The 14,633-nt window shown below is 39.6% G+C and overlaps 1 protein-coding gene across 1 annotated transcript in view; it reads left to right on the plus strand.

The window, feature by feature from the left end:
• The window catches only part of shank2b (SH3 and multiple ankyrin repeat domains 2b), a 287,358-nt gene that overhangs the window by 130,756 nt on the left and 141,969 nt on the right, over positions 1–14,633 (plus strand). The window contains 1 exon segment of the mRNA XM_078283292.1: positions 1,481–1,484. Within this exon segment, the coding sequence (XP_078139418.1) occupies positions 1,481–1,484 (4 nt within the window).

The following is a 14,633-nucleotide window of genomic DNA, read 5'->3' on the forward strand; positions in this document are numbered from 1 at the left end:
ATGGGCCCAAGTCACTTGTGCATTGTTGCATTTAAGCAGTCACCAAAAAACGTAGTGTAATTATAACTTCCTTCTCGGCTTTGTGCACATTATTGCATGTGTGGGAGAAGTCTTGTATGAGATCGGTAACAAATAGTTTACCTTGGCGATCAAGAGTGTACCTTGTCAAAATATCCTGTCTTGCTTTAAAGGTATGTGGACTCCACCTCATATTGCGGCCATCTGCTGGCAACTCCTAACCGAGTTAGGACACTTTCCAAGCTCTCATAAATAATTTAAGAGCTGAGACCATTCTCAACAGGTAAGAATGGGGAGTTAGTCACTCGGCAGTCCAGCAATAACAGGAGCTCGAGCTTCTGCCAACAAACTTGAAAGCACGAGGGTATTAATAACTAACACATGTAGGCCTATAATGTGAAATAATGTGTTGAAACTGTGATCAGAATGTCTATTGGCTGATTGATTGGTGGACAATTGATTGATGCATTGATTGGTGGACAATTGATTGGTGGTTCCTAAAGATAAATATATATCACAGCTGTATTTTGAATCCCTTCCCTCCCTTAAAAATGTACTTTCTATTAAATTCATATTTATAATACCAAATACTTACTTACTTATCTGTATCTTTCCAGTCCTGAGACCATTGATTCTTGAACAGTTTAACTTAAATAACCTATTCAGCTTCATCCACTTTGTTCTGAGATGTAAATAAAACATAAACTGGGCCCACAACCTACAATTTGAGTATCAGCCTTGGACTATCCAAATAAAGTGTGACCGCCCATTGAAATTCAAGATATCACACAGTTTCATCTTCGTATTTTGAAACATTGTAAACAGTCCTTTTGGATCAAAGTCCTTGTATCAAATGCTCAGTCAATTTCAGAGTGAAAAAATGTGTTCAACTAATCTAAGACAACTCAAATCATAAACATAGGCAGTAGTTTGTTAGTTGGGTTTCAATATATGGTAGCATACTAAAAATGCATATCTGGGCTTTAATGTAACATTAGCTGAGTGTTTGTTGTGTTCATACAGTCATAAAGCTGTAACTTTATGACTGTAGTCTTTAGTTTCCAACAAAGTATTCATTAACACCCTGCAGCCTATTTTTGGCAGCAGAGCAGAGTTTAAAATGGGACGTGCTCCCTAGTTACAGGTTGGGTTGCCATGGTAATGGCTGTGCGTCTCCTACAAACTGCAGCAGGAAGCCATGGTCTGGTCCACTGGGGATTAGATAATAACACACACACACACATACACTCACACGTACGTACGCACGCGCGCACACACACACACACACACACACACACACACGCACACAGATACGGTCTAAGCTTTATGTAGAACACCTATCAAAAAGTGTGGTGTTGGTGTATTATATATATAATAACACAGTATTGTTCTTAGCAATTTGCGTGGTTTACAATAGCACAATGTACACTTGTAAAATCTGTGTCTCTGTGTTTCTGTTCAGGTCTGTAAAGGACCACAGATGCTTTGATATATAGGGCAGTCTATTCTTGTGTGTGCTGAAGCAGAGCGAAGGCGATGTGCCTCTAGAAGAGTATAAATACTAGCAGGGAACAGCCAACTGGCAAGCACTGAGTACCAGTCTCTATGCCTGAAAGCATTATGAAGTTACCAGTTCTTCAATTTGCAGAGTGTATATGGCTAACATAACTGGCCAGGATAAGTTATGGCTGACCTGGCTGGTTTAGGTTTAGGAATCTATGTGTGGGGGTGTACCATGTTGGCATTTATCCCCACTTAGCCCCACTTACCCATGTGTTTGAGGGAGATGAGTGGTAGGTTGGCTGTGCCACTCTGAGGTGGGAGCCACTCTCTCTTTTACACTGAGGTAGCCATGACTTTTATTTATAGACCAGATCACACTCTGAACATGAGGATGTGTTTTTAGCTTGAAAACACAGGTAGAGAGGCAAAATGTTGAAAAGATTATTATTTTGCTAAATATTGGTCACGATCACGATTATTGCTCAAAGTAACAGTAGCTATAAAATCTCGCTGTCAATCTTATTGTCTTACTCACTGCTATCAGACACGCCTCCACAGTACCCTCAAGGTGGGAGTTTGGGGTGCAGACCCGAAGGGCCCCCTTACCTGACCCAATTGACCCAGCCCCAGCATTAGATTTTTTTTTTTACTGTAAAAATACAAAATATATACATGGCTAAATGTCATAGTAAAGTGCATTTACGAGCAACTTCAAGAATGTTTATAGAGTCTTCAAATGCCTTATGGAAAACAAACTCAATATCATGATTTTTTCTTATCTTAGGAAGATTTAAGGATAAGGCTATTGTAGTTATTACCAAATCAAATTCAAATGGGAACAAATTCTTCATTACGACAGGGACTATTTTTGGTGCTACGGAACTACTTTCCTGAGATGGAAAACGTGTTTACGGTCGGCTTATTAAGTTGTTTGAGGAAAAAGTCAGCTGGCCCGGTGCATCGCAATGATGAAATATGCTGCCCAGAGCAATGGCATGGCTCTTTGACGTGTTTTTATTTGTTTTTGTAATACAATGGAGTTCTATGGCTACTGGGACAAGGCTTTATTGGGCATCGGCTACATGGACAAGACTTGTTAGCAAAACAAATTCATGTCTTTTAACTCCAAAAGCCTAGCCAGGGACAGGGGTTGCAAATGAGCCGTGGCTAAAAACCCGTATGCATGGCATCTATTTTGTATTTTATATATGAAACAATGTTTTATGCATTTGACCCTGTTAAATAAATGAGTAAATAAATAAATAATTGCTGATTTTGTTATTTTCATAGGATTTGTTGATGGTAAGAAATGCATTAAAAAACACCAGCCTTATCCTTTAAGATTGATAGGCAGTAGACAGGGAGGTTATATTTACAAGTTTGAAATGTCTGAGGCATCCATCTTTTCTACCTGATCCAGAACTGGTTGCCAAATGGTGTAGAAGTTGAGGGTACTGCCTCTTGTAGCATAACACATTTTCTCTACAGTCAGATGATACATAAGATCTCTAATCCATAGATTGAAAGTTGGAGGAAATCTTTTTTTCCATTTAAACAATATGAGTCTCCTAGCCAGGAGTGTAGCAAAGGCTATCATGTTTTTGCCTCATTGGTTGAGACGGAGATCCCGTGGGACTGTGCCAAATATTGTTATTATAGCAAGAGGTTCTATGGATATTTCTAGCATGTCAGAGAAGAATTTGAATATGGATTGCCAAAAATCAGTTAACTTTGGGCACAGCCAAATTTGGTGTAAATTTGGCCAATCTTGCTTTAGACCAATGCAATCTATGTACAATCTTGAATTGCATTACTTTACTATTGTATTACTATTACAAATTGAAGATGAGTGTATCCTATCTAATGTATCTTGCCATATGTCATCAGAAAGTTCTGTATCTAATTCTTCTTCCCATTGGCTTTTAGACAGTCCTAAATCTGACTTATCTTTAAGAATGACACAGTGTCTTATTATTTAAATATAATACTTATATTGAATTGGTAGGAGGATTTTCGTTGGTTTGTGGTGATATAGTTTGCACTAGATCATCGGAGAGAAGTTTGCCGTTGGTCTGTCTATAATTATAATAATTATGTCATTGGGTTGTTAAATTGTGTCTATATGATCAAATTTAATTACGTTACAAGAGACAAAATAAATGGGACAGGTTTCTTGTCCTTTGTTGCAAAGAATGTGCTTTTGACAGACAAGGAAAAGTATACTACTATCAAACTATTCATATTTATTAATCAGTAACCCACATCGGTCTACCATAAATTAAATTAAATGAACATTCCGAGCCAGACGTAGAGATTTCATTTGGAATATATGTTTTGAGAATAATAAGTCAGTGATGTAAACATTGTGCTTAAATGAAAATGGGTAAGAGGAGATAAAATTATTGATTGATAATGGGGGCCGGGTGAAAGGCATTCCCCAGGGCTCCGACATTGTGATCGAATGAATCACCTTGCCGTGCTGTACTGTCATGATGCAGAAAAGGGCCTGCTCACCACCATTGTGGATACCTTTTCTAATTAAGAGTAAGTACACATGAGTAGGCCTTCAATGCAGCAGCTGCATAAAGTCCACAGGGGGTTCCCCAAATTTTTGAGTAGCCAGCCAGATGGGAAAAGTAGCCAGCTACGGGATGTTTGCGGCGGCAAGAGTCATTTTTCCGGTGATGCCATTTTTACCAAATTAATAAACAAACCTTAAATATGTTTATGAAAGCATGACAATTACAATAACATATAACAATAAACTATTAAAGGCCCATTGCTCAATTGAAAAATAAACGGATAATTGTGAATGTTTAATGTACTTTCTTGAGTCAGTGCAGAAGTGCAATTTTTTAATTGTTTAATTAAGTGCCTATTTTAGTCTTCTCAGAGCAAGACTGGACCTCTCTCCTCTCTACTACGGCAATCACAGAACTGAGATCCAATAATCAATGAAATTTAATGAATTTCATTGTTTGACAATTCAAAAGTTTTTTTTCTTTTGAAGGATGATATGGGCTTGGGCTCATTAAAGGGTCTAAATGATTTTGAGTTTGCAAAAAAGATTTTTGCAAATAATCTGAGACTTGCAGTTGTATATCACCATTTAAAGATTTGTAGTTGTAAACAACATTTTGTGAATGTGTAAATAAAATTTGTGCACAAATTATTTCAAATGTGTGGTTGCAAAAACAATCAGTGCAAACAGATACAGTTTTGTTATGTGTAATAAAAGTGTAATAAAAGATTCAGAGTAGCAAACTGTATGTGTGTGTGCATGCACATGTGTGTGTTGTGTTGATGGATGCGAACCCTGGCTCGGGTAAGGGGACCCAAGTAGGGGGGTGAAGGGAGGCAGGATACAAACCCTGGCTAGAGTGAAGGTTTTCAAAGGACAGGAAGGAAACAGGAGAGAAGTGTAGGCTAAGATGAACTCAGCTTTCTGAACTGCTGACTGACAGATACAACAGCTCTCAATAATGGTCTGAGTGCAAGGGGACCTACAGTATTGAAATTAATACGTTTAGATAAGGTGCAATGGCCCAAGAGGAGCATGAATACAGGGGAGCAGGAATAGAAATACACATGTGGATGTAGAAGTGCCAGGAAGAGAATGTAAAACAAAAGGTGCACAAACAAAAGGGCAGGGTGTCATGGCCTTCCTAGGCCTTCCTCTAAGGACCCTGCAGATTGACTGCCTTGTCTTGTGTGACCGCAGATCTTCATGCAACAAGGCTGAGGAAGATGAGACTTAAGAGTTTTGCTTAACACTAAGTGTGAAGTGAGCTATAAGCAGGTAAACAAAAGATAGGCTAAACCAACTGACCACAAGTTGTTAAAAAGTAACTAAACCCCAAACCCAAATCTGTGGTGAAGCCTGACACCTAATGGTGAAAAGTAGGGTACTGAACTGACCATCTGCTATTGGCTGGTCTTTGTGCCAGGTGATGTCACCACCTGTTGTACTCTATAGAAGGTGACATCACCTGGCACAAAGACCAGCCAATTCAGACTGACCATTTCAGTATCCTACTTTTCACCATTAGGTGTCAGGCTTCACCACAGATTTGGGTGGGGTTTAGTTACTCTTTAAGAGCCAAATCTTCACAAAAGGCCCTGTTTACTTGGCAGACAGAAGTACGACACTAAAAGAATGAAGAGCAATTCTAGGTACAAAGAATGAACCTTAGCACAACTGAATGCTTTTTTTAAGTCAATTTAGGAGCTTTAGGGATTTGTGGTCAGCAATTAAGGGGGCTCTGGAATGGCAAAACTTCCAACTGAGCCTTCTGGGTTCAGCTAATCATCTGTGATGGGAGGAGCTCACATGATAACCTGAAAGATGTACCCACTTTTGCCCAACCCTCTTTCATCTAACAACCAAGCTAGGTTCCTACATAGGTGCTCGACCAAAATTGCCCTAAATATGGGATAGTTACATCCAACCCTGTAAATAAAGATCTGTAGATATAACAATCTAAACAGCTCTGCAACATACTGATATGTGATACAACAGCAGCAAAAAAGTGTAACCAGTTCTGCAACATGTGTGCCACAGAGTAAGTAGATAAGTAAGGACAGAAGTAGATACAAACACAAAAACTTGATAAGCACTTGATATACAGAAATAACAGATGTATTGAAGCGAAAAGAGGCATTGGTTAAATATTATAATAATAATACTCATACTCAAAGTGGTATAAGTAAGGATTTCACTGCCCCATAGCACAAAAAGACATAATATATCTGCGGAGCTTGATAGGGTTGTTGATCAATACCAATGACTGAACGATTACTTGTCCAGATGCTGATATTTCTGGCTTTCAAAACTCACCTTCCAGCCCATACTCTGTTTTGGAACAAAAACTCCCCACCCACTGGAGTTTCAAGACAGTCCCAATCCCCCTCACCCCCCACTCCCCACCCACCTGCTTTTTTTCAACTGCTCAACAATGGAGCACGGTGCTACAAGCAAGCAAGTATCAAAAGACATGTCAGCCACGAAGGCTAAAAAGTGTCATTGTCAAGCCAAATGACAAAACATTATTATTAGTATTCCTAAGACTAGCTGTTTCTGTTGGATCTCTGCTTTAATTAGGTAGCTTACTCCTCTACAGTGTCAAAATGTGACTTTATTATTTGTGTCAATTACAGGTCACTATAGCTTGAGAGGACAGCAGGAGTCAAGGCCAGAGACTTGTGTAAGAGGAAATAATTTCTGCTGATGTTGCAATTCCTGCTGGTCACTGATAGAGGATAGAAGTCATAGATTACTTAATGCCCCTTTGAGGGTCACAATACTTATCATACAGCTGTATTACTAAGCAGCTATTCAGAAAACATCTCTGTACAGCTACCATTGTGTTTCTCTGCTATGGGGAAATTAAATCTAAAATACTGGTCTAAATAGGCATCATTTAGTTAGTATTTATACTAACTGCTCCTTTGTGTCATACTGTATATTGAGCTTTGTCCTTAGGCCAATATAGGACTGATACTTGTCCAGAATGTTATTGTAAATGAGATGCTGTTCTCAACTTCTCTGGTTAAATAAAGGTAAATTGCATTAATATATCACTAAACGGCTGTGCAAAGTAACTACTGTAGATGGCTGTCCGGGTGTTCTTTATCTGCTATGATGATGAATAAAACTCTCCAGCTCTTGCTCAGAAATAGACCGCTGTTGACTCTACCCCCGGTCCTCCACAGCCCATTGGCTAGAATGTGGGAGACCTACTTCCTCGTTCTTGTTTTACATAAATACCTCTCCGCCCACCTCTGCTCCGCTCCTATTTTAAAGATCTCAGTATGAAGAGGTAGCGAAAGATACAGAGAGGGAGGAAAAGAGAGAGAGATGCAGTTTTTCAGCTTTGATGGTACGATAAGTCTCTGCAAGGTGTTTTTTATATAAATAATGGTGTGATTAATATTTTGACTTGACAGATACCAGAGTATTAACACTATCAGTCAATATTGGCCTTTAACTCCTTATTCAAGACAGTGCTGATACTGCACAGAAATACGTGTGTAAAGCAATTAACTAGTTAACACACCAGTTAACCTTTTCATCATGTTACAGGGCAGTGAGGGTGAATGAAGTGAGAATTTATCTGAGCAACAAGATGTTCCCATGTAATCAGTGCAAATGTTGAGACAACATTATTTCACGCCCCTTAGTGTTGAAATAGCATTCAGTGTTGCCCTTTGTCATAATGACTCTAAGAGCTAAAACTGAGCAGTGCTTTTAAAGACATGTCTATGTTTTATGTAACCATTTTACATAACACAGAAAAAATCCTTATCTGTAGATAATATGGGATATATTACCTTGTGCAAGTGACCAATAATCTTATGGTGGCTGATGCTGGGTTTGCTAGTATTCTCCTACTTCTCGACATGATTGCAGCATTTGACACCCTTTTCTTGTGCTACACTACAGCGGTTTAAGTCTTATCTCACAGACCAACAGGAATTTGTGGCCCTTGGTCTATTCAAATCAAACACTGCAACAATAATTCAGGGTGTTTCTCAGGGTTCTCTACTTGGGCCTCTCTTATTCTATGTCTGCATACTCCCCCTCGGATCAATCATTCATAGCTTTGGGCTAGAGTACCATCTTTATGCTGATGACACATAAATATACAGTTGAACAAAGGCTGACCCCACTGCTGTTGTATCCCAGCTGACAAACTGCATACGTGTCATAGTAAAACGTGTGTAGTAAAATGAAGCTCTAAGGGCCTGATGAAGAAAATGGACCCTCTCAGTCTCGTCTTCCATCTTTTGAAGACAGTGAAAAAAAACTGCAACCTGAGAGCATGGCTAAACGACACCATAATTCTTGTCATCAGTGTAGGTTAGATTCTCAGGTAAGATGCCTAACATGCATAGTGCGGATCTTTAGTTAATGACAGGTTAAAGGTCCCATATTTTACACTTTACAACACACTTTATGTCTTGAGGTTCAACCAAAAACACTCTCAATCCATTTTTACACGTTCATCTCTCTGAGTCTTATCATGAACAGGCTGTTTTTGTCGCTGTGTCTTTAAGGCTCATTAATATTAACGACCCTCTGTTCTGATTGGCTAACTGTTTCAAGAGTGAAATGTGTGAGACCACAGCCCCGGCAGCTACAGGTAGGGAAAACTCTCTGGTAAATAAACAATGGCAACCGCTCAACTGCTTTGAAAAAAACGCTTTGTTAGCCTATTATTTCTAGTGCTGTAGGAGGACAAATGATAATGAGCATACCATTATGACGCCACAAAGTTACGGAAGTCCAGCTCATTTAGAGGCATGGTTTCCTAATATGGATTGTGTGGATTTAGTTGGCGACAGTGCGTTTTGATACTTTCACAACCATTAGATAGCACTTCCAACTCCTTTATAATCAAAGAGGCAAGGGAAATGCCGTTTTGCACAATATGGGACCTTTAAGTACCTTATTTACAAAGGATATTATTTTCTCCCAAAGTTCCTTAATCCTCTCGCAGTCATAAAGCATATGTATCATTGTTCCCACTTCTTTAGTACAACGGCAGCAGGTGTCATCTCATAATTTTAGCCTACCCATTTCTCTTCCGATTCAATAGCATCAATTTAGGATCTTATAGTTGATAAGTTGTGATTGAGCTTCTCGGGCTGAGGTATGCCGGCAAGACACAGCCTCATTCCATAATTCCTACATCCTTCTTCCACATAATTTTAAATCCAACTAGATTAGGTGCATTAACATCCCTAATATAGTCATGGAATATTGATGCACCAGCTTTTCTATGAGAGACTATTACTGACAGGTCTTGGATATGTGTTGTCGAGCATGTGTTGACAGGTTCAGTCATTGAAGCAAGGCAGTGTCTAAGCTTTAAGTATTTCCAAAAGTCTGTTTGTACCAGATTGTAAATTCACTTCAAGTAGTTGAAGGAAACCATATGACCATCATCATAAAGATCATCCAAGAACAAGATCCCTGCATTAAGCCATTGGAGCCAGCAGAATGATTTATTAACTATTCAGATTTTTTTATTATGCCAAATAGAAGTCTTGGTTGTAAGCCTTTACTTTTTGTATATTGACAGGTCATTTTCCAAATTTGTCTTGAAAATTCGAGATCTGGGTTTTGGTGAGGTTTTGGTCGACCTAGTTGTGGTAGAAAGGCCTGTATTAGGAAGGGGTTGAGTAACTCCTCTTCAATTCTAACCCAAACAGGGGCTTTGTCGGGTGGCATATTACTTTTTGATAGCTGCAAGAGTGAGGACCAGTGATACCAATCTATTCTAGGAAGGGAAAGTCCCCCACTATCCTTAGCTGAGTAAAGCTTTGTACAATTAAAGAGGGGGTTCTTCCCCTGCCAGACAAAAGATTCCACATATTTGTTGTACTCTTTTAAGAGTGGTGGTGGAAATCTAAGTGGCAGCATATAAGTCATATAATTAATTTTAGGGGCTATAATCATTTTTACTAAACAAATTCTACCCAATAGGGATAGCGGTAATTTGCTCCAATTTTGTAGAAGGCCCTGGATATTGTGAATAATAGATTGAAGGTTAATCTGTATCATGTTTTTTAGTACCTGGCAGGAGCTTAATGATATACCATGTCTGAAGAAACCCATTTAAATGGCCAGTCGACCCTAATTGCCATGGGGTATCTTATTGACGAAGGCATTGCTTCCGATTTGGCCCAATTTATTTTATAGCCAGATATCTGAGAGAAATTTTCAATTAGATAACACATTGCAGGAACAGTTGTTTGTGGGTTACTTGAGACCAGTAATATATCATCAGCGTAAAAAGTAACTTATGTTTTCGTTGTCCTGCTCTAATACCTCTGATGTTGGGGTTATTGCACAGCGCTATGGCTAATGGCTCTAGCACAATAGCAAAAACAAGAGGAGAAAGTATGGAGATTTTTTTCCTATCTTTAATCAAGAGCGTGGTCTTTCAATTTGAGAGCATGATTTATTGATTTCACGTTCAGATTTTGTAATGCTTTCCCTCAAACCCTGTCCTCGCACTCAAATATCTCCTGCTTGCACTTAGATTTGCTCTGCTTCTGCTCAAACTGTATGCTTGCACTCAGATATAATGTTGCTTGCACACAGATTTCCTGCGCTCCAGCTTCAGCCCTTCTCCTCGCACTCAGGCTGCTTCTGTGCGCTCGTGAAACGTCTGCTCTCGGATTTCTGCTCTGCTCTCGGATTTTTTGTGCAACAACCCTGTCAAAATTCCCCAACCAATAGAATGCCAGGTGTAGTGTTGACCAATGAAATGATCCCTGCCTCGTTGCGGGTGTGTTCGCTTTACTTCTTAGAGCATCCCGTACGGGCGGTTACTGTTTAACCGGGTTCATCCACTCCCGCCCTCCGGGGCTTTATTAAATACGACTTTTGGAATAAAAGGACAGTTAATGTATATACCAGCGCCTGTACTTTTTCTTTTACTATAATAGCTACATAAAATAGTAGCCGTATAGCACACCGGCCTCCCGTCGGTGTGCTAGAGGAGAAAACAATGTCACCTTCATGACTCAGGAGCGGGAGTCTTGCGGATCACTGGCCAATATGGACCGCCAAAGTCAAGGACCTCAAGTAAGTTTTTTATTTTAATGGTGCTATTACTTCCTTCAAATTGAATTGGTTAAGTCATATTTGCGGCATAAGAATACATCCATGATAATATGCTTGGCTTTCAAGTGTTGTACGTTATGGGAACATTGTTGCTAGGCAACTAACAACAAAATGGACGCCGCCGTGTTTCATTTTTTTCCTGTATTTTAGTGTTTAGGAATGGGAAAAGTACCAACAGCAAAAGTAACCAGCTAACACATTAAGACAGTAGAAAACAAAAGTAAATTCAATGAGCAACTACATTTTAAAAACGCAATTGGTGTGTTGTGTATATATCCTTCTCTTCAAATGATGTTTACCGTTGCTGTGTCAAAGTCTGCTCTATCAGAAAGGTTTCACATATTGGAAATACGGTAAACACGTCCCCACTTGCAGGTATCATATTCATATCTGTAACATATCTACAATTAAATCAGTTACATTGCCTATTAATGACTTCTAAATGATTTTCAAAGCATTAGTAAATGATTTATTAAAAATTAATGAAGCCATTAATTAATGCTTATAAACCCAGTCAAACCCAGAGAAATTATGAGTAGCTAAATGTGTATCTCAATCTCCAGTAATCACGCTGTAGCATTAACTGAGATTTAATTGGAATAAATTGGAATAATATCTGTGACACAATTTAAGGATTTCCTCAGCTTTAACAGTAACAGACCCCTCGTTGTTCAACTGGAAAGCTAGTGCTTAATGTCTGCAATGTAACTGATTTAATTGTAGATATGTTAGAGATATGATACCTGCAAGTGGGGACGTGTTTACCGTATTTCCAATATGTGAAACCTTTCTGATAGAGCAGACTTTGACACAGCAACGGTAAACATCATTTGAAGAGAAGGATATATACACAACACACCAATTGCGTTTTTAAAATGTAGTTGCTCATTGAATTTACTTTTGTTTTCTACTGTCTTAATGTGTTAGCTGGTTACTTTTGCTGTTGGTACTTTTCCCATTCCTAAACACTAAAATACAGGAGAAAAAATGAAACACGGCGGCGTCCATTTTGTTGTTAGTTGCCTAGCAACAATGTTCCCATAACGTACAACACTTGAAAGCCAAGCATATTATCATGGATGTATTCTTATGCCGCAAATATGACTTAACCAATTCAATTTGAAGGAAGTAATAGCACCATTAAAATAAAAAACTTACTTGAGGTCCTTGACTTTGGCGGTCCATATTGGCCAGTGATCCGCAAGACTCCCGCTCCTGAGTCATGAAGGTGACGTTGTTTTCTCCTCTAGCACACCGACGGGAGGCCGGTGTGCTATACGGCTACTATTTTATGTAGCTATTATAGTAAAAGAAAAAGTACAGGCGCTGGTATATACATTAACTGTCCTTTTATTCCAAAACTCGTATTTAATAAAGCCCCGGAGGGCGGGAGTGGATGAACCCGGTTAAACAGTAACCGCCCGTACGGGATGCTCTAAGAAGTAAAGCGAACGCACCCGCAACGAGGCAGGGATCATTTCATTGGTCAACACTACACCTGGCATTCTATTGGTTGGGGAATTTTGATAGGGTTGTTGCACAAAAATCCAAGAGCAGAGCAGAAATCCGAGAGCAGAGCAGAAATCCGAGAGCAGACGTTTCACGAGCGCACAGAAGCAGCCTGAGTGCGAGGAGAAGGGCTGAAGCTGGAGCGCAGGAAATCTGTGTGCAAGCAACATTATATCTGAGTGCAAGCATACAGTTTGAGCAGAAGCAGAGCAAATCTAAGTGCAACCAGGAGATATTTGAGTGCGAGGACAGGGTTTGAGGGAAAGCATTACAAAATCTGAACGTGAAATCAATAAATTAATCAGCTCTCAAATTGAAAGACCACGCTCTTGATTAAAGATAGGAAAAAATCTCCTTAAGAAAGTGGGAACCCTGTTTCGTGCCTCTATGGAGCCGAAACGGAGAGGACATAATGCCATTGCACGTAACTGAAGCCATCGGTTCCATATTGGTCTTCCTTTATCTTCCTTTAATAAAACCCACTTGGTCTGCGGACAGGTTGGGAATGAGAATGGGTTGACCTAGCCATGGTGGCTCACTCTGTCCTAGCACTAACCCTAACCCTTACAAGCTAGGTGAGTTGATTGTAAGATTAGCTTGCACCCAACTGGTTCAAGGCAAAAATAATTTGATAACTTGCAATGCAGCACAAAACATTGCACCATTGTTGGCTGTGTCAGATGCAGTGTGTGGCTTCTTCCAGCAGACTTAATAAACACTTAATAAATGATTTAACTTGTAGTTCCTAGGCTGTTATGTATACACTTTTGTACCTTTAACCTTTTGTGTTCTTCTTAAATTTCAAAATTCAAATCCATGTATTTCAGCCATGTCTCTCACCTTGTTTGTTCTAGGACCAAGTGAATGTGTGAAACTATATAGAATCTAGCTATTTAGAAACCTCTAAGTTACAAATGAATAGCCAAAATACTTCATAAACCATGGTGACATTAGGATTACCAATTGACAGTCCAGCTCCATACAAGGCAGTTAGTGTGCCTGGGTCTTCCTCTGTGATCATAGGTCTGGATAACTGACTATGTGCTTTCTATGGTCCTCTATTCCCTGTATAATATTGACTGTTCTTCCTGCCATTTGTCTGTCAAACTGCTAAAGTTTGCAGATGATACCACCCTGGTTAACATCATGGTATACTGCAAATTCTCACCTCCATACTCAAAACTGTGGAGATGAGAACTGACTTATGAAGGAACCCAGTTGTCATTATCCCCATGAGATGAATGGCTGAATGGCTCAGTTCTGCACTGGCTGTCAGCTGACCTCCATGAATTTGATGCAGGAGTGACAAAGAGGATAGGAAGGATAACCTCCCACCCTGCACATCCAGGCAACCAGCTGGTCAAAAACCTTACTACTGGTCCATTAAGACCAAGACCTCCCGATACCTCAACATTTTCTTACCAAGAGTTATCACCCTCCTCAACCAGCCCTCCTGGGACTAGAGTTGTCACGGTGGTGCCATTTTTACACCAGTGTTGCTTTCCTCCATAACCCAATCGTACCGGTTATACCGCCTTTTGCCACTAGAGGGTAGTCTAAGCTCTATCAAAGTCAGAATCACGAAATTGAAACTTAAAATTCTACAATTTGCTCCAAACCTGCATGTGTTAGTAACATATTTGTAAATTATTTTTTGGGCATTTTTGCCTTTATTGTGACAAAGGTTCTGGGCTGGATTCAAACTCTCAACATACAGCATGCCATGTTGCAGGATTGCACATACAAATTTTTTTTATGGATGTACAGCAGGGGTGCCCAACGTTTTTAGACATGAGATCTTAATGGGATCTTTGGCATTGGGAGGAGGCTTCTAGTTTCTCATAATCAAGGGTGTAGGAGCTGGTTGCAAGTCTCAGGCAGGCTGATAGGTGGTCATCGTCATGGTGAATCTGAACTTGGTCTTTATTATTTTCATGTGGGAGAAGGCAGATTCACATAGGTAGGTTGA

This window comes from Centroberyx gerrardi, chromosome 4 (genome assembly GCF_048128805.1).
Source record: "Centroberyx gerrardi isolate f3 chromosome 4, fCenGer3.hap1.cur.20231027, whole genome shotgun sequence".
NCBI classification, from domain to species: Eukaryota; Metazoa; Chordata; class Actinopteri; order Beryciformes; family Berycidae; genus Centroberyx; species Centroberyx gerrardi.